Source organism: Podarcis erhardii, assembly GCF_964252035.2.
Source record: "Podarcis erhardii genome assembly, chromosome: 6".
NCBI classification, from domain to species: domain Eukaryota; kingdom Metazoa; phylum Chordata; class Lepidosauria; order Squamata; family Lacertidae; genus Podarcis; species Podarcis erhardii.
Genome location: NC_138510.1, coordinates 29,059 through 51,554, shown reverse-complemented (window position 1 = coordinate 51,554; position 22,496 = coordinate 29,059). Strand labels below are relative to the sequence as shown.

Below are 22,496 nucleotides of genomic sequence, written 5' to 3'. Positions count from 1 at the left end.
CTTTCACGCCCGCCCCCGACATCCGGGACCTCCGCTCTTTTCGGAAGCGGGCCGCCGTCAAGTGACAGCTTGCCGTAAAGGAGGAGAGGAGGGGCAAAGTCGGTGGGCGGGACTTCTGAACGTGGGGATGATTGGGTGATCTGGAGGGGGAGGCGGGCGTTGCTTCCCGTGCGGGGATTGGGCTTCCTGACCGGGAGGAGGGCGGCCATAGGCGGAGTTGGCGCCACTTCCCGCGTCGCTCAGTTCCGTGGCGGGAAAAAGGAGAAGGAGGCGAAGCGGCCAAGATGGCGGGAAAAGGCGGAGGTTGCGACTACGCGGAGGAGGCCGGTGAGCGCAGGGGCGGCGGGCGGGCGGGAGGGCGGGCGGGCGGAGCCGAGCTGACCGTCTCTCTCTCTCTCTCTCTCTCTCTCTCTCTCTCTCTCTCTCTCTCCCCGCAGCGAGGGCTTCGGCCTTCCTGGAGGGCTTCTACCGGCAGAGCGAGGCGGGGAAGGAGTTCCCTTACGTGGAGCAGCTGGTGAGGCGGCGCGCGAGGCGGGCGGGCGGGCGGGCGCCGGGGCGTGTGCAGAGGGCGGGGCGGGGCGGGGGCCCCTCTGCCGCCGCCGCCGCCGCCGCCGCCGCCGCGCTCACGCCCTTCCCTCCCTCCCTGCTCCTTCCCGGCAGCGGCGGGTGGCGCAGCGGGACCAGGTGGCGCTGCGCGTGGATCTGGACGACGTGGCCGAGGAGGACCCGGCGCTGGTGGACTCGGTGTGCGAGAACGCGAAGCGCTACGAGAAGCTCTTCGCCGATGCCGTCGCGGAGCTGCTGCCCCGGTACCGGCAGCGGGAGGTGAGCCTGGGCCCCGCTCCCCGCTCCCTTCGTCAGGCGGCGGCCTTCCTGCCGCGGGGAGTTCCCCGGGTGAGCGCCGCCTTGCCTCTCTCCTCTCGCCCAGCAGGTCGCCCACAAGGATGCGCTGGACGTCTACATCGAGCACCGGCTGCTGCTGGAGGGGCGCGGGCGGGAGCCCGGCCAGCCCCACGACCCCCAGAACCAGTTCCCGCCAGAGCTCATGCGCCGCTTGTGAGTGCTGCCCCCTTTTGCCAGGCCTGGCCGGGAATCCTGCTGCCTCCGCAGCCGCCCCTGCAAGCAGAGGGGGCATTTGCTGAGTTTCTCTTCTCCCGGTCGAAATGGACGCTGAGGAGGCCAGGGGATGGGGGTGTCCTTTTCCCCACCTCCATCTACCTCCAGGTGTTGCTACAAGGCCTCATGGCCCACCGTGGTCTCACTCTGTCTCCCTCTGCCCTGTTTCATAGTGAGCTGTACTTCAAGGCGCCATCGAGCACCAAGGCCCAGGTGATCCGGGAGGTGAAGGCTGATGCCATTGGGAAGCTTGTGGCCATCCGGGGCATTGTCACCCGCGTCTCTGAGGTGAAGCCTCGCATGGTGGTCGCCACCTACAGCTGTGACCAGTGTGGTGCAGAGACCTATCAGCCGGTGAGGAGACAGCCTTCCAGTGGGAAAGGGAAATGCACAAGGGCGTGATACCCCAGCCGAGGCTCCTTGCACCTGACCCCCCTTCCTTCTCCTCTTGCCTCCTCCCAGATACAGGCCCCCAACTTCACCCCTCTGCTGATGTGCCCCAGCCGGGAGTGCCAGACCAACCAAGCTGGTGGCCGACTCTACCTGCAGAGCCGTGGCTCCAAGTTCATCAAGTATCAGGAGCTGAAGATCCAGGAACATGTGAGCCTCTGTGTGTTTCTGTCCAAACAATGGGCCCCTCTGCTGCTGTAGCCATTTCCCCACTAACCACCCACGGCGTTCCAGGGGTGGGGTGGAGAGCCAATATCTAGCTGCTCAGCCACCAGTGGAAGCAGTGTGGGCCAGTGGTTGCAGAGAGCATGTTTCACAGGCAAAAGGTCCCCAGCATCTCAAAGCAAAGGTTGTTGGGTTAGTACAAAGCAAAGGTTGTTGGGTTAGCACAATTTCACTTTAAGTGTTTCTGTCTTCCTCCTCAATTCCCAAAGTATTTAGAGTGGCTTATGATAAAAGAGTAAAAGGCAGTGTTGGTTGGGTGGTTAACGTGCAGAACTGGTCATTGTGCACATTCACTGGACCCCCTGGAGAGCGTATACATAATCTAGCTATAAGGAAGGAATTCTGCACGTTTCCCAGTCAATGTGCACCTGTCAACTGGCCCAAAGTGGTTCTAGTCCTTGGGCCCCAAGGAAGGGCGTCTTTTGGAGCAGCCCTGTGATTGGCTGCCTCCTTCACAGCAGGTGGGCCTGTCCATTCCCTCAAGGAGGCACTCGCCACTTGTGGAGGCGGAGCCACTCCATGTCTACATCCTTGGGGCACAGCAAGTGACATTCAGGCGTAACCCAAGACTGGATGCTACACTGGAAACACAAAGCACCCCAAAGCAATTTGCTTAGCAAGACACAAGCAAGGGAGGAGCTGCTTTCCTGCCATCTCTGCCGCAGAGCAGGCTTGACAATGGGCTAGATCCTGCAGGGGCCAGTGTGGTGGCTGTGCAGCTGCTGTCTCTACAAGCACCTCCAGGTGGGGGGCAGGGACTCTTTGCAGTCTCTGGGTGCGTAGTGGGGAGGTCTTGGGCAGGTGCTGGGGTCAGAGTAGGCAGTGCTGTTCTGGGCTAGGGCAGGTGGGTGGGTGACTGGATGTTCAGAAACCTCCAAAGAAGGTGATGGGCTCTCTTCATTGAATGTTTCTCAACAGAGGTTGGACGGCCAGGGATTCTTTATGTATGACCCCTGCATTGCAGGGGATTGGAGCAGGGGGCTTGTCTGGCGCCGGGGCAGAGGGTCTGGGTGCACTGGAAGGGCGAGGAGGGGGCCCTGCTCTCACCTTCCCCCTCCCTCCCTCCCTCCCTCCCTCCCTCCCTCCCTCCTAGAGCGACCAGGTGCCGGTGGGGAACTTACCACGTTCCATCAGCGTCAGCGTGCAAGGGGAGAATACGCGCCTTGTGCAGCCAGGGGACCACGTCAGCATTACTGGCATCTTCCTCCCTGTGCGGCAGACGGGATTCCGGCAGGTCCTGCAGGTGGGAGAGCAGTAGGTGAAGCTGGGAGGGGTCTGGGGGTGGTGCTGGGGCTCTGGACTGAGCACATGTCTTGCTGCATTGTAGGGCCTTCTGTCTGACACATACCTGGAGGCCCACCACATCGTCTGCATGAGCAAGAGCGAGCAGGAGGAGCTGGGTGGAGGCGGGCTCACGGAGGAGGAGCTGCGCCAGATCACAGGTGAGGGGCGGCTTCATCCTCCCTGCCCCTCTGGCCCCCTGGGGCTCGGAAAGGGCTTCCAGGAAGCTGGTTGTGGTGCGGAAGTGGTGCTCCGGCCTGCCTTCTATAGTCTGGTTCCAAGATGCTTTGGGCAAAATCCCTTCTCAGAAGAGGTGCCTCAGTGCTGGAAGCGAAACAGAGAAAGCAGCTGCCTTATACTGAGTTAGACCCAGGGTATAAGGAGGCAGAGAGTCTTTCCCAGCCCTACCTGGCGATGCTGTTGGCAGGGATTGAACGGGGAAGTTTCTGCATGGCCCTTGGGCAATGACTGTCCAGGAAGAGAACTTTGGGGTCATGGCAGAGATCTCGCCCAAAGTGCTGCCTCCTTGTTCCTGGCCAAAGTGAAGCCAGTCTTGGCTTGCTGGCCCCTCCTGTGGGCATCTCCTTCTCTCAGCTGCCTCAGCTGGAATCTAAATCGTAACCACCTCTTTCACACCCTGATTTGGAGAGTTTCTCTGGAGGTCGGCTGGCTTCTGTCAGGGAGGTGCTTCTGTCCCTCAAGCAAGATTACTGGCAAACTCGCTTGTGCAGGGGGTGGGGCATCTGTCCGTCACCATCCTACGCAGTGCCTCCCAGCCCCTTCTTGCCCCCAGGATCCTGAATTGCCCAAGGGGCTGGTGGGGTCTGGTTGGGTGCCTGGAAGGTGCAGGGCAGGGGGTGGGGCATCTGTCTGTCACCATCCTACGCAGTGCCTCCCAGCCCCTTCTTGCCCAAGGGGCTGGATCCTGAATTGCCCAAGGGGCTGGTGGGGTCTGGTTGGGTGCCTGGAAGGTGCAGGGCAGGGGGCCTGCCCCACACTCACACCTCCCTCCTGCTGATTCCCTTGCAGAGGAGGATTTCTATGACAAGCTGGCGGCCTCCATCGCCCCCGAGATCTATGGCCACGAGGATGTCAAAAAGGCCCTCCTCCTCCTGCTGGTGGGGGGCGTGGACCAGAACCCCCGGGGCATGAAGATTCGGGGTAAGGCCCCCATGGCTGCAAGCAGCTGCTCTCCTGCGCCTCCTTTCTCCCTCTGCTGCCATCTCTGCTGCCATCTCTGCTCTGGGGCCTTTTCTGCAAAGTGCTGCCTTTGCTCTCAAGGGGGCAATGTTTTCTTCAGAGGCCAGAGGCACCCCTGGATAATGTGCCCTCTTCTTCCCACTCCCGGACCTTGTAGGGAACATCAACATCTGCCTCATGGGGGACCCTGGTGTGGCCAAGTCCCAGCTGCTGTCATACATCACTCGCCTGGCGCCACGCAGTGAGTACCACTTCAGGGTCCACTGACTGGGATACTGCATGGGACTGAGCCTGGGACCTTCTTCCTGCAAGGCAGATGCTCTGTCCCTGAGCAGAGCCTGTCTGGCTGATGTTGCAGCTGCTTAGTTGACTCCCTCTGGAAGTTACCCAGCTCCCGCTAAGGAGACCTACAGGCTGCCATGGTGGGGGGAGCAGGGAACCTGAGGTCTCCGCTTCAGAAGAAGCTGCAAGGGGATGGGCAGAGGGGTCTGCCCAGGGTCTTCCTGCCCATGGCTCTCAGCCAGATGGGCAGGTGTCTATGGAAAGGTAATGCTGCTTAGGCCCTGAAGGCGCACCTGAGCAGCCCCTGGTCTCAGAGGTCACTTCCACCCCTGGGCTCCTTGCTTTCAGCTTCCTGCCATGTGTGTGTGTTGGGGGAGAGTGCACAAGGCTTTCTCTGTGGTGGTCCCCTTGCCTCTAGAAAGGCCTCGCCTCTGAGGTGCATCTCACCATGATACTGATTTCGTTTTGTCAGTTGGACAAGACACCCCTTTTGCCCAGGTTCTGGGGGAGGGCCGAGGCTTATGAGGCAGCCGGGGGCCTTATTTTGCTTAGCTCTGAGGGTGGATGTTTCCTGCCCTGAGCCCAGGAGCGTTGGGTGAGGGCGGAGGAGAGCTGCTTTAGTGATGGGCCCAACTTCCGTCCCGTTCTCCAGGCCAGTACACCACGGGGCGCGGCTCCTCTGGGGTAGGGCTGACAGCTGCTGTGCTGCGTGACCCACTGACGGGGGAGCTGACCCTGGAGGGGGGCGCGCTGGTGCTGGCTGACCAAGGCGTCTGCTGCATCGACGAGTTTGACAAGATGCTGGAAGCAGACCGGACGGCCATCCATGAGGTGATGGAGCAGCAGACCCTCTCCATTGCCAAGGCTGGCATCCTGACCACGCTGAATGCCCGCTGCGCCATCCTGGCGGCTGCCAACCCCACCTATGGCCGCTACAACCCCAAGCGCAGCCTGGAGCAGAACATCCAGCTCCCGGCTGCCCTTCTTTCCCGCTTCGACTTGCTGTGGCTCATCCAGGACCGGCCGGACCGTGACAACGACCTCCGGTGAGCAGGGGTCACCAGGCGCCGCAGATGAGGCCCTTCTCCCTCCCCCCCCCCCCCGGGTTTTGCTGCTTTTTCTAAATGGTTGCCTGTTTTTCACAGTCTTGCCCAGCACATCACCTACGTGCACCAGCACAACCGCCAGCCCCCCTGCCAGTTCCAGGAGCTTGACATGGGCCTCATGAGGTGAGGGGGAAGGGCTTTCCAGCCCCAGGGGCCATACAGTGGCTGGGCATTGGCGCATGGTGCAGGGAGGGCGGCTCCCATGCAGCGGAGGCCTTGAGTCAGGGCTCGTCTCCTTGCGTCTCCTGCCAGGCGGTACATTGCCATGTGCAAGCAGAAGCAGCCAGCGGTGCCTGAGGCTCTGGCAGACTACATCACGGCCGCTTATGTGGAGATGCGGAAGGAGGCCTTGTCCAACAAGGACACCACCTACACCTCGGCCCGCACCTTGCTGGGGATCCTGCGCCTGGCCACTGCCCTGGTGAGTAGAGTGCAACAACAACAACAACAATAATAATAAATAATAATAATAAATTATTTATATCTAGCCCTTCCCAGCCGAAGCCGGGCTCAGATCGGCTAACAACATTAAAATGATACAACATTCTAAAATGATTTCATTATAAAATCAATTGAAATCAGATTAATGGCAACCATTGGGCTAGAGTTCTGTGAGGATTGCCAAAGGAGGAGGTCAGGCTGTGCCCTGGCCAAAGATGTCAAGTCCCACAGGGCCCTAGTCTCTTGTGACAGAGCGTTCCAAGAGTCCTGCAGCAGCTGACCAAACCAGGAGGAGCCACCATAACCCCATGTCTGGGAGCCCAGCTGGCTGCCTTTTCTGGGAAGACCACCAGCAGAGCCTCAGGACAGCAGTTCTCCTCACTCACAGTTGCCAACAGCTGCTACCCAGCTGATGGTGGAGCTAGAATATAGCTATTGCAGCTAGTGGCTGCCAGTAGCCTTTTGCTCCCCCCTGGTTGTCTCATCCTCTTCTAAAACCATCTGAGCCAGAGGCCACCAGCACTGCATTCGTCTGCTCTAATTCTTCCAGTGTTCAGCTCTCCCCTCCCCCCACCCCAAAATAAAATAATTAATTGTAGTTCTGTCATATCTAGTTTCCTCCCAGCAACTGTAGTTGTAGTCTCCATGCTGTCCTCTGGCCAATACTTCAGAGGGAAACAGGTTAATCCATCCTAGGCCACCTGCTCCACCTTCTCACTTCTAGAGATTTGTGTGGATGCAGCAGAAATTGCAGTGGGCCAAACATCTTTTTAGAATACAGTGGTGCCTCGCAAGACGAAATTAATCCGTTCCGCGAGTCTCTTCGTCTTGCGGTTTTTTCGTCTTGCGAAGCACGGCTATTAGCAGCTTAGCGACTATTAGCGGCTTTAAGAAAAGGAAACAAACTTGCAAGAACTTGCAAGACGTTTCGTCTTGCGAAGCAAGCCCATAGGGAAATTCGTCTTGTGGAACGACTCAAAAAACAGAAAACTTTTTCGTCTTGCGCGTTTTTCGTCTTGCGAGGTACCACTGTACTCTGCTTTCCTATTTTTCTTTTTTTAATCCTAAGAAGCCCGCTTAGAGTTGACCCCTGCAATTCTGGTGCCTGCACTGAAAGGGTTTCAATGCAGCGGCAGGACCTTGGAGGGCATCGCTTGGTGGCTTGGAGCAGGAACTGTTTCTTCTGTGTGGTGGTAGAGGGACCGTGGGTGAGCCGGCTGACATTGTGGGGCTCCTCTTTAGGCTCGTCTGCGGCGTGTGGACTTGGTTGAGAAGGAGGATGTGAATGAAGCCATGCGCCTCATGGAGATGTCCAAAGACTCCCTTCTGGCAGACAAGGGGCAGACAAGCAGGTATTGTATTGTCATAACCTCATGCTGTGGAGCGGGGTCATCAGACTTCTCTTGGGCTACTGGATTGACCTTCCCCCTCCCCCCCTCCTTACTGCAGGACACAGCGCCCCTCTGAACTGATCTTTGCAGCCATCAGGGAATTGGTTCCGGCTGGGGGACCTCGCTCTGTGCACCTAGCAACAGCTGAGCAGCGCTGCGTCTCCAAGGGCTTCACTCCTGCCCAGTTCCAGGCTGCGCTCTCTGAGTATGAGGAGCTCAATGTCTGGCAGGTGAACCAGAAAAAGACCCGCCTCACTTTTGTCTGAGCCCTGCTAGCCTGCAGGAGGTCTTGGTGCCTGCTCTCTCCCACCTTGGCTTGGACCTGGGCTGGGGGACTGCTTGCAGGGTGTCTCCTGCTATTGCTTTTATTAAGACTGGCATTTTTCCCCAATAAAGCAATTAATTTGTATATCTTGTGATCTAAATAATGCCAATGGCTGAAGGCTGACTCCTACCAGCTCTCTGCTTCCAGGACTCTTTCTGCCTGGGGGTGGGGGGCGGGATGGGCAGCCCACTCAAGGTTGCAATGTCCATTGAGGAGGAGAAGCAAGGGGGGTGTTGTAAGACCTCCTACACACAGTACCACCCCAAAGAGGCCAAAGACATGAACCACACACAAAGTGTCTGCTGTCAAAACTGCTTTATTAGAAAGAGCCAACATCTCAAAAGAAGAGCCCCCGCATTCGTCGGCCAATGCCCTGGCGGTCATATAGAATGTTAAACTTGTTCACAAACTGGTTCATGGTGTTGCAGGTCTTGGTGATGGTGCCAAGGTATGTCATGAGGCCCACGTCATTGCATTGCTGAGAGGGAGACAAAAGGAGGCCGGCTGATCACAGAGGGGACAACCTGTGTCCTGCAGAGCTCCTGGAAGCACTTCTTCCTCCCACCTTCCCATGCACCAGAGCTCTTCTCCAGCTGCCCTCAGATCAGGCTGTTGCAAGCTTTGCCATAACCTTAGCATTGGAAGAGACACTGAGGATCATCTAGTCTAACCCCTTGCAATGCCAGAAAAGCTGAAGTTGGCAGGTGCATTTCCAACCTTTTCCTGTTGTGGAGGTCTCTGTGAGATGCAGGAACCCCCCAGGCCAGAGGGAAGCACTTTAGCCGGGGAAGTAGAAGCAAATTACAACATTCCTGCTCCATCTGTACCCGCCATTAACAAGGGATTCCTCTCCCCCGCTCCAGTTTGACATGTCTTCCCACACTTGGCAAGAAGCAGACAAGTTTTCCTTGCCAGGACACTCACATCATAGAAATCTGTTTTGAACTTGTCAGTGCTCAGCACAGGCAGGCAGTGGCAAAGAGCATAGGCCTCGCGCAAGATCTCATGGTTGAAGGGCACCTCCCCTGGCGAGGGTGGGAAAAGAAGCAACAGGTTAGAGAGGAGGCTGAGGTGCTTCCCACCTGCAGGAAAGAGGAACAGAGACAAAGGTGGACACTGTTGCTTCACCCACAGACCTCACCTGCTTCCGAGGCTTTAACATACTCCAAGATGAGCTTGACACGGCTGTGAAGCATCTTTATGGCACTGTGCTGGGCAATGAGATGCTCGGCCACTACAGTGACAAGTGGGGGAGGGGGAAGAGTCAGGGGGAAGCTGCCTGAAAATAGCCCTAACACCTCTCCCTGAGGCATGAAGCAGGCCAGGAACAGCTTCCACCATCCTCTCTCATGGGAGACCTTGCAGCTCCAGCCCAAAGTTAGCACTAACTGGCTAACAGCCCCACTGCCCATTGCCCCCCCTTGCCTGTGGAGTTCTCGCCGCTACCCGTCGCTGTCATCCGTGCCACATGATCAACCCCAATGCGCTCGGCCTCCTCTGTGGCCAGAGTGTACATCAGTTCAGCAAACAGCATTGTAGCCTTGATAGAAAGGGGAAAAGAGACAATAAGGCCGCAGATAGGCCTCTCCCCCTGCACAGGCAGCAAGCGGGGCTCCCTCCAAAGGTGGCTGGCTCTCGTTCCTTGGAAATTTTTAAGCAGAGGTTGGATGACGAGGGATCCTTTAGCTGTGACTCCTGCACTGGGGATCTCTCCTCCCATACAGGAAAGATGGCCCGCTTCTACCCAAGTCCTTGCAATACATGCCTTTCTAAAAAGAGTGAGATGGCACAAGAGTGGTGGGTATTACCTCTCCATTGATGATGTCAATCACCGACTCGAAGACACTGACAGGCAGCTGAGGGAGAGAGAGAGAGAGAGAGAGAGAGAGAGAGGGCACAGCAGCTCACTCAGATGTCCCTTGGTGCAGCTGTCTGAGGTTTCAGTCATGGAAGGGAGCAGGTACTCACATCTGTGTGTTTTGTCATGGGGTTCAGTTTGAGGAAGAGGGGGCTCTCGATGATCTCACACACCTGAGGAAAAAATGAAGGTGCTATCAGGAGCGGCAGAAGTCTGGGCCTCTGTCCCATGGCAATGTGAAACCGGAGGGCTGCTCAGAGGCCTCTGCCCACCCATCCCACAGCCAGCAGGCAGCAAAGGGGGTGAGGGCAAGGCTCACCTGCTTATGGACATGGATGTCAGACTGGTCTGGGGGGCCGCCTGTTGTGTACCAGCCTAGGAACTCCAAATCTTTGAAGACTTGTTTAACTGCAGGACAGCGGAAGAAAAACAGCTATCACAACATAGAGCGACACTGGTCAACTACGATGGCTGCAAGAAGGCATTAAACTAAGTTATGGAGAATAAGACTATTGCTTGTGAATATGACAATGGATCTGTATTACCTTTACTATTGGAGGCAGAATTCTTTTGAGTACCATTTGCCAGGAATCACCTCAGGGAGGGAGAGGGGAGGAGTGCAGCTGCACCGGGGTCCTGATTGCCATCTGGGGGGGGGGGCGCGGTGCCTCTGGTTTACCACTGTGCAGAAAGAGTGCTGGGCTCTGTGGGCCCCTCGGCCCCCTGCTACCAGCCAGGCTGCTCTGAGAGACCCTCTTTGGCTCATGCCAGTCCTGCGAGTTGCCCCCCGCCAGCCCCCCTCGTCCTCCTGGCAGGCCCAATTGCCGACTCACACTGTTCCTCCTTGGTATAGTAATACTCCTTGTCGATGACCACGTTCTCCCCCACCGTGTGCGAGAGCAGCTCGAAGGAGTTCATCACCTCGATGTTGCGCCCCTCCTGGCGGCCGATCAGGGCCCCGATTACTGCGGGAGGCAGAGCGGGGATTCAGGGCGGCTCCTCCCAGCAGCCCCAGCGAGCGCTGCTTGTGCTCCAGGACGACGCGAGTTCGAGTTTTGCCGGAGATGGGGTGGGGGCCTCTCTCCGCCCCCTTCCCGGAAGCCTTGGCAAGGCGGGCGGCCTGGGGTTGCAGAAGATGCATTCGCGCCCCGCCCCGGCCGCTCCGGGGTCCCGCGCGAGGCCGCCCCTTCCCGGCTCGCAGGCAAAAGCCCACCGGGTGCAGCTCCCCCCCCGCCGCCGCCGCTCACCTTGGACGGGGCGCCCCTCCTGCGAGCGCATCCGGATCCAGTGGTCGCTGATGTTGAGGATGACGAGCGGGTGCAGCGCCACCGACACGCTCCCCGTCACGCCCGACGCCATCACCGCCGGCGCCGCTGCGGAGACCGAGGGAGTCGTGAGGGCGGAGGGAGGCCCCGAGGGCGCCGCCGCCGCTCTTTCCCGCAGCCCCAACCGGGCCCCGCCCGCCGCCTCCCGGGCTTACCCGCCGCGTCCACCTCCATGCCGGCCCCGTTGCTGCTCCCGGCCGGGCAAGAACCGCCGCCGCTGGCAGCAGCCGCCATCTTGGCCGCGTATGTCCCGTCGCGCTCTCCGTAGAGCAATCTCCCCGACGGACGAAGGGCGCATGAGCGTCGGGAGTGAGGCCAAAGAGATACGAAGAAGGTAGAGGGATCCCGTGGTGGAACTTCCGGGCTCTTCTCAAAGCGGCTCGGCGGAGAAGGCGACTGCGCAGCTGCGAGGGGGGAGAGGGAGGACCCTTACAGGAGAGGAGGCAGGGCGGCTTGCTGCAAGGGCACTTGCTGCGGGGGGCGCAGGCGGAGCAGCTGCCGTCCCAGCACCGCGGAGATTTTCATTTGTTGTCCGCCTAGAAAGACCCTTATGCCCCCCTTATGCCGCCGGGCTGGAGCTGGAGCTGCGCGCGGTCCCCCCCCCCCCGTAATAATTCCACATCTGAAATACCGTGTCCAGCTCTGGACGCCACAGTTTAAGATACAGTATTAAGGATATTGACAAGCCAGAAGGTATGCAGAAGATGACCAAAGGTCTGGGAAACCAAGCCTGATGAGGAATAGCTGAAGGAGCTGGGGATGTTTAGCCTGGAAAAGAGGAAACTGAGAGGAGATATGCGAGCCATCTTCAAATACCTCAAGGACAGGGAAGATGGAGCTCTGGAGGGCAGGACTCGAACCCATGCCTTCTAGTTATAAGAAAGAGATTCAGACAACATCAGGAAGAGCCTTCTGACAATAAGAGCTGTTCGACAGTGGAACGGTCTCCCTCGAGAGGTGGTGAACTCTCCTTCCTTGGAGGCTTTTAAACAGATGGCCATTCTCTGGTGAAGATATTCTTGCATTGCAGGGGTGGACTAGATGACCCTTGGGGTCCCTTCCAACTCGACAATTCTATGAGTCTAACTTGTGCTGCTCTGTGTTTCTATGGATGTTCCTAAAGCTGCAGTCCTGTAGGTGCCAGGCAAAACCTAGTCCGGCATTCTAACAACTACAAAATCTTGGCTTTTAAGCAGGCATTTAAGCTTCAGTGTTAGGTTCAGTACAGTACTGTACTTTTCGATTTCATTTCCTCTCCGCTGCTTTCTTTTCTCGCTCTCGCTCTCTGTACCCATACACGCACTTAGGTATGTGCACAAAGCGAACAAATATCCCTGCAAACTGTGGGTCACCATTCAAGCACCTGATAAAGTGGAATATAATCCACGAAAGTTTCTGTCGCCAGACAGTGGCAAATCCTCGTGTCGTGGTGCCCCAGGACTCCTCTTTATGTGGGAGGGAGGATGGGGAACCTCTGCCTCTGCGGGTTCCTCTTTCTCGACAGCTGCGTCTGCTCTGGCGAGCGGGAAGAGGGGGCTGCCCCAGCCCGACTGAAACCGCAGCTCCTCCTCCAGGCTGCACGGAAAGGGGAATTCGCCCTCCAGGGCCAGCTCAGCAGGCGGGGAGGGAGCTGATTCAGCGAGGCTGGAGGGAGGCGCCCGCGCTGCTTTTGGCTGCCTCCTCCGGCGTTGGCAGCTGCTTTGGGGCGCGCCGGTCTCAGCAAACAGCGCCTTGCGCAACTCGGGCATTCCCGCCTCAAAAGCGGCCGTGGGGAGCGGCTTCTGCCGGGTGTTGCTAAGGAGCGCCCAGAGTGGCGGGCAGGGAGGCGCCTTCAGCATTCACAAGTGCAGACCAGCTCACGTGTGTAGGGGGAGAGCAGGTGCCTGGGACGCCTCTCTCTTTTAGGAATCATAGCATCATAGAAACTGTAGAGTTGAAAGGGATCTTGAGGTAACGTTACCAGATTTTTTTCAAAGAATCCGGGGACACTTTTTTAAAAAAAACGTTATTAAAAATATTTTAAAATAAATATATTAAGAAGTAATTTCTTCTCTTCTGTGGTCTCCTCTGCCGCGTGGCCTTCCTCTGGGCCCCAGCCTGCTCTCTTGGAGCGCTAGCCGCCGTGGAGTAGGCTCAGGTCTGACCTGGGCTCGGCCATGCGTCCTTGCCCTCCCAGGGCTCTCCTACCTCTCTTCCTCAGAGGCAGCGGTGGCAGTGACGCGGCAAGGTCGGGGTTCCCCTCTTTTTTCTCCTTCCTCTTTCTCGCTCTTCCTTCTCCTCTCTTCCTTCTCCCTGTGTCAGCTCCGGGGTTTTCCTGACCCCGGAGTGCCACTGGGCGGCTGGCCGGGCACTCTCGCTCCTGGCTCGATTGGGGGGGGGGGGTCAGCGGTTCCCCCAGTTGACGCGCCGGGCGTCCCGGTTCTCCCTTGGCAGTGACAGCAGCAGTGGCAGTCTCAGCAGCCTGGAGCCAGCCTGGTAGCGCAGTTGGTTCTGGCTGGCTTCAGGGGCTGCTAGCTGCTGTGTTGCCTGCTATTTTGCCTTGCTGGAAGTCCCCATATGATGTGTCTTGTGCCGTTGAACCAATCACACAACATTCATTCCCTACTAATAAATCTACAACACTTAAAATATAAATCCGGGGATGTTAAATGAAATCTGGGGACATTTCGGGGATGGATTTTGTCTGGAGACAAATTTGTAAATCTGGGGACTGTCCCTGGGAAATGGGGACATCTGGTAACCATATCCCGAGGGTCTTCTAAACACATCAGTCATAAGGACATCAGAAGAGGCCGGCGGCTGCATCAGGCCAAAAGGCCCATCTAGCCCAGCATCCGGTTCTCCTCCCATCCAGAGGCCTGCATGGAAAGCCCGCAAGCAAGATTCGAGCGCACCAGCCACTTGCCCCACTCTCGATCCCCAGCAACTGGGGTCCATAAGCATTGCTGCCTCAAATTGTGGAGGCAGAGCTTAGGCATTGTGGCTAGCAGCTATAATAGCCTTAGCCTCCATGGTTTTCTCCAAGATTCTTTTAAAGCCCATTTTTTACTTTGGGGGAGCGAGTTCCATCGCTTGACTTTGGGCTGCGTGAAGAAGGACTTTAGATTATTTGTCCTGAATCTCCCAACAATCAGCTTCATTGGACGGATGCCCCTGTATTCCAGGGTCACGATATTATTGAAAAGCATTATCCGAGGTTCTCCCCCCCCCCCAGCAGAAGCCTGCCCCCCTATCAAAAGCCTGGCTACGCCCATGTCTCCATGCCATGCATAATTTTATAAACTTCTGTCCTGTCGCCTCTTACTTGAATGTTCTTTAAACTAAAAAATCCCTATGCGGAGCTGGCGAAACTAACAGCAAAAACAAGAAACCAACATGAGGGACTAGTCATGAAGAATGGAAGCCCTTTTGGAAATATCTGAAAAAATAAGCAGATGAAATCGCGAGCAGGATTTGAAATATGAGCAGCGATGGACGAAATACGTTTTAGCAGAAATGTTTATTAGAATGCGTTATGTAAATGGGATGGGATTAAGAACAGCATGGAGGGGACGGCGGGAAGTCAAAGTTTAAAGAGAAATGTAAAACAAATTTGGAATCTTGAATATATGTATACTGTATAAAGTTTAATTTAAAAAACTGACTTCAAAAAACTAAAAAGTCCCAGACGCTGCAACCTTTCTTCATAGGGAAGCCTTCCCCTCCACTTTATCATTTTGGTGGCCCTTTTCCGACCCTTTTCCAACTATGCAATACAGTATCCTTTCTGAGGTAAGCCGACCGGCACTGCACACAGCATTCCAGAAGCGGTGGCACCATATATTGGTACAAGGACATGATAGCAGCAGTTTTATTTTCACTAAGTTCTTCACCTTCCAGAGACATACAAACACAACATAAACAGCAGAATCAATAGCAGTTATGGGGCTTCTCCCCCCATGCAGGGAACAGGGAAGGGGCTGGCGAGAGACGCGGCTTGTAGTTTTTCCCCAGCCGGAGACGCCGGAGGGCGGGGGGAGGAAGTGGGTCCGAGGCGAACCTTCCCGGAATGTGCCTGGAGGGGTTGAGGTTGCGCAAGGGGGCCTAGAGTTGCCGGGTAGCAGCAGCAGCAGCAGCCGCCGCAGCAGCAGCAGCCGCAGGGCAGGCAGGCGGATAGAGACCCACATGGAGGTCCTGGAGGTAGGAGGCAGTGGGACTGGGGGCGCCGGTTGCTTGGCTGTGAGCCAAGGTGAGGCAGGGAGACGGCGGCAGAACTCGTTTGGCCCCGACGGCAGGACTCCTGGGTCCCGTCGGGAGGAAGGAGTCAACTCTGCTCCTGGGGCTTGGGGGAGAGCGGCGGAGACGGCTTTCTAGGAAGCGAGAACCTCCGGGAGGGTCATCAGCACCCTGGACAGCCGGGAGTGGGGAAGAAAGGCAGTCCCACCCCTTCGACGGCCAGCGCTCCCTCCCACCTGCCCACCTCTCGCCCCCTCCCCGCCTCCTTTCCAAGGGGCTCAGCCATAGCCCCAGGGAGGAAAAGCTCCACCAGCCTCCGCAGAGGGACAGCCTGTGAGCCGAGAGAGAGAGAGAGAGAGAGAGAGAGAGAGAGAGAGAGAGAGAGAGAGAGCGTCCTCTGCAGGAAGAAGACTACGGCCTCCCCCCCCCCCCCCAGTCTCAACTGGGCGAAATGCGGAGATGTCAGGATTTGAGGCTTCCTTTAAGTAGGGACAATCTAGGACAGAAGAGCCGCCAACCAGACACCCCAAAAGAAAACCTGCAAGCCGGATTCAGGCACAAGAGCATTCTCCTCTCTTGCGCTTTCCGGGAACTGGTATTCGGAAGCATTATTGCCTCAAGCTATTTAGGTAGAGCATAGCCATCATGGCCAAGCAGCCATTGATAGAGCATCTCCAAGCACCGCAGAATCCTAAGAAAGGGGTTCAGGTTAAAAAGGAGAGTCAAGATTGTCAAATATTTCGAAAGGTCTTGGAAGTTATCTAAAATTGGGGGGGGGGGGAGCTAAGAACCAGGCAAAGCGGGGCTGAAAAACAAAGAGCCATCTAAAGGAGGAAAAAGTAGGTTGCAGCAGGCAAAATTTCAGGGCACCATCACCCCAGAACAAAAGGAAAGAGCACTCACTGCTGGCTCCCCGCAGCTGAAGGTTTTTCCAGATTGACGGGTACATTCGACAGACAGGGGACAAGAGGCGGTTGCTCTCTGGGTGGCCCCTTGCTTCGGAGCTGCTCAGTAGACAGTAGCTATAGGGTGTGTGGGAGAAGTATTCTTCTCTGGTCAGACCTCTGCTCTGGTCAGACCTCACCTGGAGTACTGTGTCCAGTTCTGGGCACCACAGTTCAAGAAGGACACTGACAAACTGGAACGTGTCCAGAGGAGGGCATCCAAAATGGTCAAAGGCCTGGAAACGATGCCTTATGAGGAACGGCTAAGGGAGCTGGGCATGTTTAGCCTGGAGAAGAGGAGGTTAAGAGGTGATATGATAGCCATGTTCAAATATATAAAAGGATGTCACATAGAGGAGGGAGAAAGGTTGTTTTCTGCTGCTCCAGAGAAGCGGATACGGAGCAATGGATCCAAACTACAAGAAAAAAGATTCCACCTAAACATTAGGAAGAACTTCCTGACAGTAAGAGCTGTTCGACAGTGGAATTTGCTGCCAAGGAGTGTGGTGGAGTCTCCTTCTTTGGAGATCTTAAAGCAGAGGCTTGACAACCATATGTCAGGAGTGCTCTGACGGTGTTTCCTGCTTGGCAGGGGATTGGACTCGATGGCCCTTGTGGTCTCTTTCAACTCTATGATTCTATGATTCTATGATTCTAAGTGTTAGCCTAGGAGAGGGAGAAACACGCGGTAGCTGCGGAACAAGCACCGCGAACAGGGCGCCGAGTGCATGTTTGGCCTTTCCAATGTGTTGAGGGAGTGGGAGATTCTTGGTTTGTTTTTGTTCTAATTTTTATTATGTATTTTGTGTTTTTTATATTTCATTTTTATTTTGTGAACCGCCCTGAGCAAGATGGATGAAGGGTGAATAAATAAATAAATAAATAATAGCGGTTTTCTTTCATTTTTTTTCCAGCGGCCGCCGAAGAACCTCTCAGTGCCGCTTTCTGGTGGCTCCGCGTGGAACAGCAGCAACAGCACCTCCGGCTGCTTGGAGAGCGCCGACTTCCAGTACCTGCTCTTCCCCGTGGTCTACAGCCTGGTCTTCGCCTTGGGCCTGGTGGGGAACCTCTTCGTCCTGGGCTACTTCTTCCGCACCAAGTCCGCCACGGAGCCCGCCAACGTCTTTCTGGTGAACCTGGCCGCCATCGACCTGCTCTTCGTGCTAACGCTGCCCTTCCGCATTGCCTACCACGCGCTGCGCAACGACTGGGTCTTCGGCGAGGCGCTGTGCAAGGTCACCGGCTGCCTCTTCTTCGCCAACCTGTACGGCAGCTCCCTCTTCCTGGCCTGCATCTGCCTGGAGCGCTACGTGGCCGTCGTGCACCCGCTGCGCCACCTCCGGCTCCGGCAGCTGCGCTACCGGGTGGCGGCCGCCGTCGGAGTGTGGGCGGTGCTAGTCGCCGCCGTCCTGTACCTGGCGCTCCGCGGCCCGCTGACCAGCCGCTTCCCCGACGGCCGCACCGCTTGCCTGGAGAACTTCTCCTCCAGCTCCTGGCGGAGGCGCATCTCCTCCGTCAGCCTCTTCGCCGCTGCCGTGGGCTTCCTGCTGCCGCTCTTCCTCATCGGCATCTGCTACCCGCTCATTGCCTGGCGGCTGCTGGCCACTCCTGGGATGCAGCCCGGCTCACGAGCGGTGCGGCGCAAGGCGCTGCGCACGGTGCTGGTGGTGCTGGGGGTCTTCCTGGTCTGCTTCGCGCCCTATCACCTGGTGCAAGTGGTGCACACGTTGGGTCGCGCCGGCGTGCTGGGCGGCTGCCCGCTCATTCGCGCCACCTACGTGGCCCGCCGGCTCACCATGGCCCTCACCAGCCTCAACGCCTGCCTCGACCCGCTCGTCTACTACTTCGCCGCCGAGCGCTTTGCCTGGCAGCCCGGCTGGTGGAAATGCTGCTGCTGCTGCCGCCGGCTAGAAACCGCCCAGCCGTCCCTGCTGAGACTTCGCGGGCTTGTGGCCAGGAAGCAGGGATCCTCCTCGTGGGGAGAAAGCTGCGCTCCCGGCACAGCGCAGTGAGCTCTGCAGCAGATCGCTGATCGTCGGAGGTGCGCGCGCCTGCCTCCTCGGGCATTCTGGCTGCGCGTTCGTGGGAGCGAAGGAGTTCCTCAGCCTTAGACAAGCGTCCAGCATATGGAGGACCAGTTAAACTGCCCTGGAGGAGGTTCCTTCGCCCTCTTCACGTTAAAGTGCGCATTTACACACCCACAGCCCGTTCGTCGCAAGCATGGTTTAAGAGATGGGAATTTGGAAGGCAGAGAGAGAGAGACTTCCCCTCCCTTGAAGGGGTTTCTAGAGCTGCTGCTGCTGCTGCGGGTGTTGGGGCTTCGCAGTTGGGACCTCTTCTGAAGTCTTTGTGGCAGGCAGACTTTAACAAGGCGCAGGTACTCCCTGCTTTCTACACACCCATTAGAGCAAAGGTCGGGAGGGGCTTCCACACCAGGCAGAAGAAGGGGAAGAGAGCATCTTTTGCACGCAGAGGGGCCCTGACGTCTCCTGAAATCTGGAGTGCTGCTGCCAGTCAGTGCAGAGAGCAATGAGCTAGATGGTCTGTCTCCAAATATCTTGCTAATAGATCGAAAAAAGGAGGAGTGCTGTATGGGCCTATGTACCCCTTTGCCTCACACCTTCCTCAGCATCTGATGCGACCATTCTGCACACACACACACACACACACACACACACACACACAAATATTATGTCTGAATGGCCAAGTTTGCCAGGGAACATTCCAGCAGCCCTCATTGCCACTTGTCTGTGAGTGCAGGGGTAATAAGTGGAAGACAGAGCCTCATCTTGGCCAGCAAAGTGGGTGGGTGCTTCTAGGGAACAGTGTTAGTGTCAGAGTAATGCAGTTCAGGCAAGACACAGTATTCACATATTGCAAAAAAGATGGGGAGAGGGTTACAACATACAATAGAGGTTGCTATAGGCATTGATTCTCTTGCTCCTGCCCAAATCTCTGTTTTTATTCTAGAGCCTTTCCATCACAATACCAAAACAAGAACTAGCTAAACGGCAAAATATGTTAAATAACTTTATTTTGCTGGGGAGGGGGGCAGAGTAAGTGACAACACATTCTACTGAGCATGGAACATGTTGGTCTAGGAATCCCAAACCTGAAACTGTATTACAAGGCATTTTGGTTGAGACATGTTATACAGATCATTAGAAATGCAAAAGACCTTCCTCTGAGTTCAGCTTGATTCACCATCAAGGCATCAAGGCATTATTGCTTCCAAACCCATCAAGGTCATTGATTTGGAAAAGTAGCCACCTTTTCCTCGCTCTAGTGGTATGGGGGGAAATGGAATGCAGGCCTATCCTTGGCTCCCTTCCAAAATTGTATTGCCCAGATAAATACAAACAATGTGACAGATGGACTAGCAATAGTCTAAGGTACATAAAATATTTATTTGCTAGAGGAAGACCCACAAGAATCCTACAGGTGTGGGATAAATAACAATATATTCCTATCATTTGGTTTCAGCATTGCATTGGAGGGTCCGCAGTTCTGTGATGACTGGGCTGCACATGTGGTGGGACTGCCCATCAGCAAAAGAATTTTGGGAAACATTTCCCAAGAGTTGGGGAAACTACCACCCCCTCCCTTTTTTTGTTCTTGTTAGATCTTTAACCTAATAAATCATAACAAGCTAGCATTATAATTTGGTGGTGGAAGCTGGTTGGGGGCAAGGCACTCCTAAAATGTCTAAATTTAGTAAAGGGTTAGCATTTAAGCAACCCCCCATAATTCCTGAATTTAGTAAATTGCCTTGGGGATAAGTCATCTAAGAAACAAAGACAGAGTGATGGCCCATCAATGAAAACAATCAACCAGGGAAGCCCTGCCCTGAGTTCTGGGTATTTACATGGGCATAGCCAAGATCACTGACCAATCATGTTGGTTCTGCCCCCCACCCCGAAGAAAAATCCTGCCCTCCCCTGACAAAAATCCTGACTTTGCCTATGGTTGTTGTTTAGTTGTTTAGTCATTTAGTCATGTCCGACTCTTTGTGACCCCATGAAGCAGAGCATGCCAGGCACTCCTGTTTTCCACTGCCTCCCGCAGTTTGGCCAAACTCATGCTGGTAGCTTCGAGGGGTTGTGAGCGGGAGTGGCCTCCCGCGGGGGGGGGGAGGGGGCTCCCTGCTCCTGATTGCTTCTGCTGCCAAGCCTCCCAGCCGACCAATAGGGCGGGCTGGTGGGCGGGGCTAAATGCATTTAAACAGCCGCTGCAACCCTCTTTTTTCAGTCTGTCCCTGCTTTCTTTGGATGATGTGTGGTTGGCAGACATCATCAGAAGTATTAAGAATTGGTTGCACCTGTGAGGGTATTGGCGGCGAGCCTTTTGGCTCGGGTGGCGGTTAGGCATTGAAATATGTGTGCTGTGTTGGAATATTGGGTATGCGCCTTCATCTACCCCTCCTCTTTTGGGTATTCCATTAAAGGATGCCCTGCTAGTGGCAAGGGCCATGGCACGACCCCCCCCCGTGACATCATGGGGGAGCTTCCAGTTGTATTTGCATCAGCAAGCTCCTCCCATTGGTTGTTAACCCTGATATGACTCCCGGCTGTGTGGCGTGGAGTCTTGCATTGCTGTTTCATCCAATGCCTAAGACAATACTAGTCACATGATGTAACCAATAAAAGTTGTGGCCTAATTTCGCCCATTAACCTAAAATAACATGTCTGTGTGTCTTATTATAATCCTATGTGGGTGGAGGGTCCTTGACTCACAACACTGATGTTGAACAGAACCATCTCATCCTCTGTCATCCCCTTCTCCTTGTGCTCTCAGTCTTTCCCAACATCAGGGTCTTTCCCAGGGAGTCTTCTCTTCTCATGAGGGGGCAAAAGTCTTGGAGCCTCAACTTCAGGAACTGTCCTTCCAGTGAGCACTCAGGGCTCATTTCCTTCAGAATGGATAGGTTCTTTGCCTATGGTAGCAGAAGACAATTCCAGAGTTGGGAGGGGGAAGTTTCCAGGATTACATTGGGAGATGATGTAAACCAGAGCTTTTCAACCTTTTTGATTCCATGGCTCCCTTGACCAACTACACTCTTTCTGCTGCACCCCTGTGGGGCTTAGGAGCTCATTTTGGTTACCCCTTACCTGCAGAGCTGGCAGCCTCTCACCTTTTTCTAACACCCTGCCTTGTGGAGTGTTCCCTCAGTCTCCTCTCCGCTCTCCTTGGGAATCCTCTGGGCAGCTGCAGCTGCTGCCCCTGGTCCTTGATCTGCCCCCCACTTTGCCCCAAAGAGAGGTGCCTCCTCACACTGCCCACAGGGGCTTGAGAAGCACCCCTTTGCCAGTCACAGAGGCAGCATTTGCCTGGGGAGCCTGCTGCCAGGGCTGCTGCAACAAACAGCTGTGCAAGCCTTTGGGAGGCAGAGATGCAAGAGGGCATCAGAGAAGGAAAGGAAGGAAAGAGGGACTGAGGCCAGAGTAGCCCACAGCACCCCTGAGCACCATTCAAGGCACCCCAGGGTGCCATGGCACACTGGTTTGATACGGAAGGGGGGGCATGCCTTCTTCACCTTCTTCTTCGCTACAATATATCCATTTATTTCCAATTGTCAATGTCAAAAGGGACTAAAATCTATAAAATTCATAGAAACTCAACGTGCCAATTTGCTCAATTTCTCTAGGACTCCATGACACCTCCCCTGTCCTCCATAATCCCTCAAGCAAGGTGTGAAGAGCCTAATACTGTCAAATCACTCTGCCAAGCCTTTCCTCCAGGCAATCACTGGTACTCAGGATGTGCTTATCTGCGCATATCTCCAGCCCTGCATATTCCCCCCTCCCTCCTCCATATGTTAATCCTGTGTAACCCAACCTCTTCTTAATGTATTCATGATGTAATCTGTGTAACCCAACCTCTGTGTAACCGACAGTGGGGTCACTCAGAGGAGAAGATGGTGAAATGCAAACAGGGGACACAGAAAGGGCTGAACTCCTCAATGCCTTCTTTGCCTCAGTCTTCTCCGATAAAGAAAACAATGCCCGACCTGAAGAATTTGGAGCAAATGATTCAGCAGAGGAAACACAGCCCAGAATAACTAAGGCTATAGTACAAGAATACTTGGCTAGTTTAGATGTATTCAAGTCTCCAGGGCCAGATGAACTACATCCAAGAGTATTAAAAGAACTGGCAAATGTGATCTCAGAACCACTGGCAGTCATCTTTGAGAATTCCTGGAGAACAGGTGAAGTCCCGGCAGACTGGAGGAGGGCAAATGTTGTCCCTATTTTCAAAAAGGGGAAAAGAGAGGACCCAAATAATTACCGCCCAGTCAGTCTGACATCAATACCAGGGAAGATTCTGGAGCAGATCATTA

The 22,496-nt window shown here is 55.5% G+C and overlaps 3 protein-coding genes across 5 annotated transcripts; 2 read left to right on the top strand and 1 right to left on the bottom strand.

Moving 5' to 3' along the window:
• Positions 1-177: 177 nt before the first annotated feature.
• MCM7 (minichromosome maintenance complex component 7) lies at positions 178-7,901 on the top strand. Of its 2 annotated transcripts, none has more exons than XM_081866252.1 (15): positions 178-327; positions 438-514; positions 661-825; positions 932-1,056; positions 1,290-1,470; positions 1,579-1,716; positions 2,885-3,034; positions 3,119-3,233; positions 4,102-4,233; positions 4,430-4,513; positions 5,207-5,600; positions 5,700-5,783; positions 5,913-6,081; positions 7,344-7,453; positions 7,551-7,901. In XM_081866252.1, exons 1-15 carry the CDS (start codon positions 285-287, stop codon positions 7,756-7,758), a joined length of 2,175 nt encoding a protein of 724 aa, XP_081722378.1. In that variant the 5' UTR covers positions 178-284; the 3' UTR covers positions 7,759-7,901. The 2 variants fall into 2 exon arrangements, with proteins under 2 accessions (XP_081722378.1, XP_081722377.1); XM_081866251.1 differs by having other exon boundaries at positions 929-1,056.
• A 216-nt stretch (positions 7,902-8,117) lies between these two features.
• Positions 8,118-11,296, bottom strand: COPS6 (COP9 signalosome subunit 6). 2 transcript variants are annotated; one of them, XM_081866254.1, is made up of 10 exons: positions 11,156-11,296; positions 10,923-11,048; positions 10,509-10,640; positions 9,995-10,083; positions 9,786-9,848; positions 9,626-9,673; positions 9,243-9,357; positions 8,959-9,051; positions 8,742-8,842; positions 8,118-8,295 (listed from the first exon to the last, which is right to left on the bottom strand). In XM_081866254.1, the coding sequence occupies exons 1-10, from the start codon at positions 11,232-11,234 to the stop codon at positions 8,155-8,157; spliced, it is 987 nt and encodes a 328-aa protein (XP_081722380.1). In that variant the 5' UTR covers positions 11,235-11,296; the 3' UTR covers positions 8,118-8,154. The 2 variants fall into 2 exon arrangements, with proteins under 2 accessions (XP_081722380.1, XP_081722381.1); XM_081866255.1 differs by having other exon boundaries at positions 10,923-11,042; positions 11,159-11,285.
• A 2,968-nt stretch (positions 11,297-14,264) lies between these two features.
• Positions 14,265-18,633, top strand: LOC309344088 (lysophosphatidic acid receptor 6-like). Its single transcript, XM_081866253.1, has 2 exons — positions 14,265-15,179; positions 17,074-18,633. The coding sequence occupies exons 1-2, from the start codon at positions 14,922-14,924 to the stop codon at positions 18,169-18,171; spliced, it is 1,356 nt and encodes a 451-aa protein (XP_081722379.1). The 5' UTR covers positions 14,265-14,921; the 3' UTR covers positions 18,172-18,633.
• Positions 18,634-22,496: the final 3,863 nt, after the last annotated feature.

Coding starts and splice junctions, on each gene's coding strand:
- MCM7 (XM_081866251.1), top strand. CDS start 285: ATGGCGGGAAAAGGCGGAGGTTGCGACTACGCGGAGGAGGCCG. Junction 1,717..2,884: donor AGCTGAAGATCCAGGAACAT/GTGAGCCTCTGT, acceptor CCTCCCTCCTAG/AGCGACCAGGTGCCGGTGGG. Junction 6,082..7,343: donor TGCGCCTGGCCACTGCCCTG/GTGAGTAGAGTG, acceptor GCTCCTCTTTAG/GCTCGTCTGCGGCGTGTGGA.
- COPS6 (XM_081866254.1), bottom strand. CDS start 11,234: ATGGCGGCTGCTGCCAGCGGCGGCGGTTCTTGCCCGGCCGGGAGCAGC. Junction 10,641..10,922: donor GGAGGGGCGCCCCGTCCAAG/GTGAGCGGCGGC, acceptor TGCCTCCCGCAG/TAATCGGGGCCCTGATCGGC. Junction 8,843..8,958: donor TGTTAAAGCCTCGGAAGCAG/GTGAGGTCTGTG, acceptor CACCCTCGCCAG/GGGAGGTGCCCTTCAACCAT.
- LOC309344088 (XM_081866253.1), top strand. CDS start 14,922: ATGGGGCTTCTCCCCCCATGCAGGGAACAGGGAAGGGGCTGGCGAGAG. Junction 15,180..17,073: donor CCCACATGGAGGTCCTGGAG/GTAGGAGGCAGT, acceptor TTTTTTTTCCAG/CGGCCGCCGAAGAACCTCTC.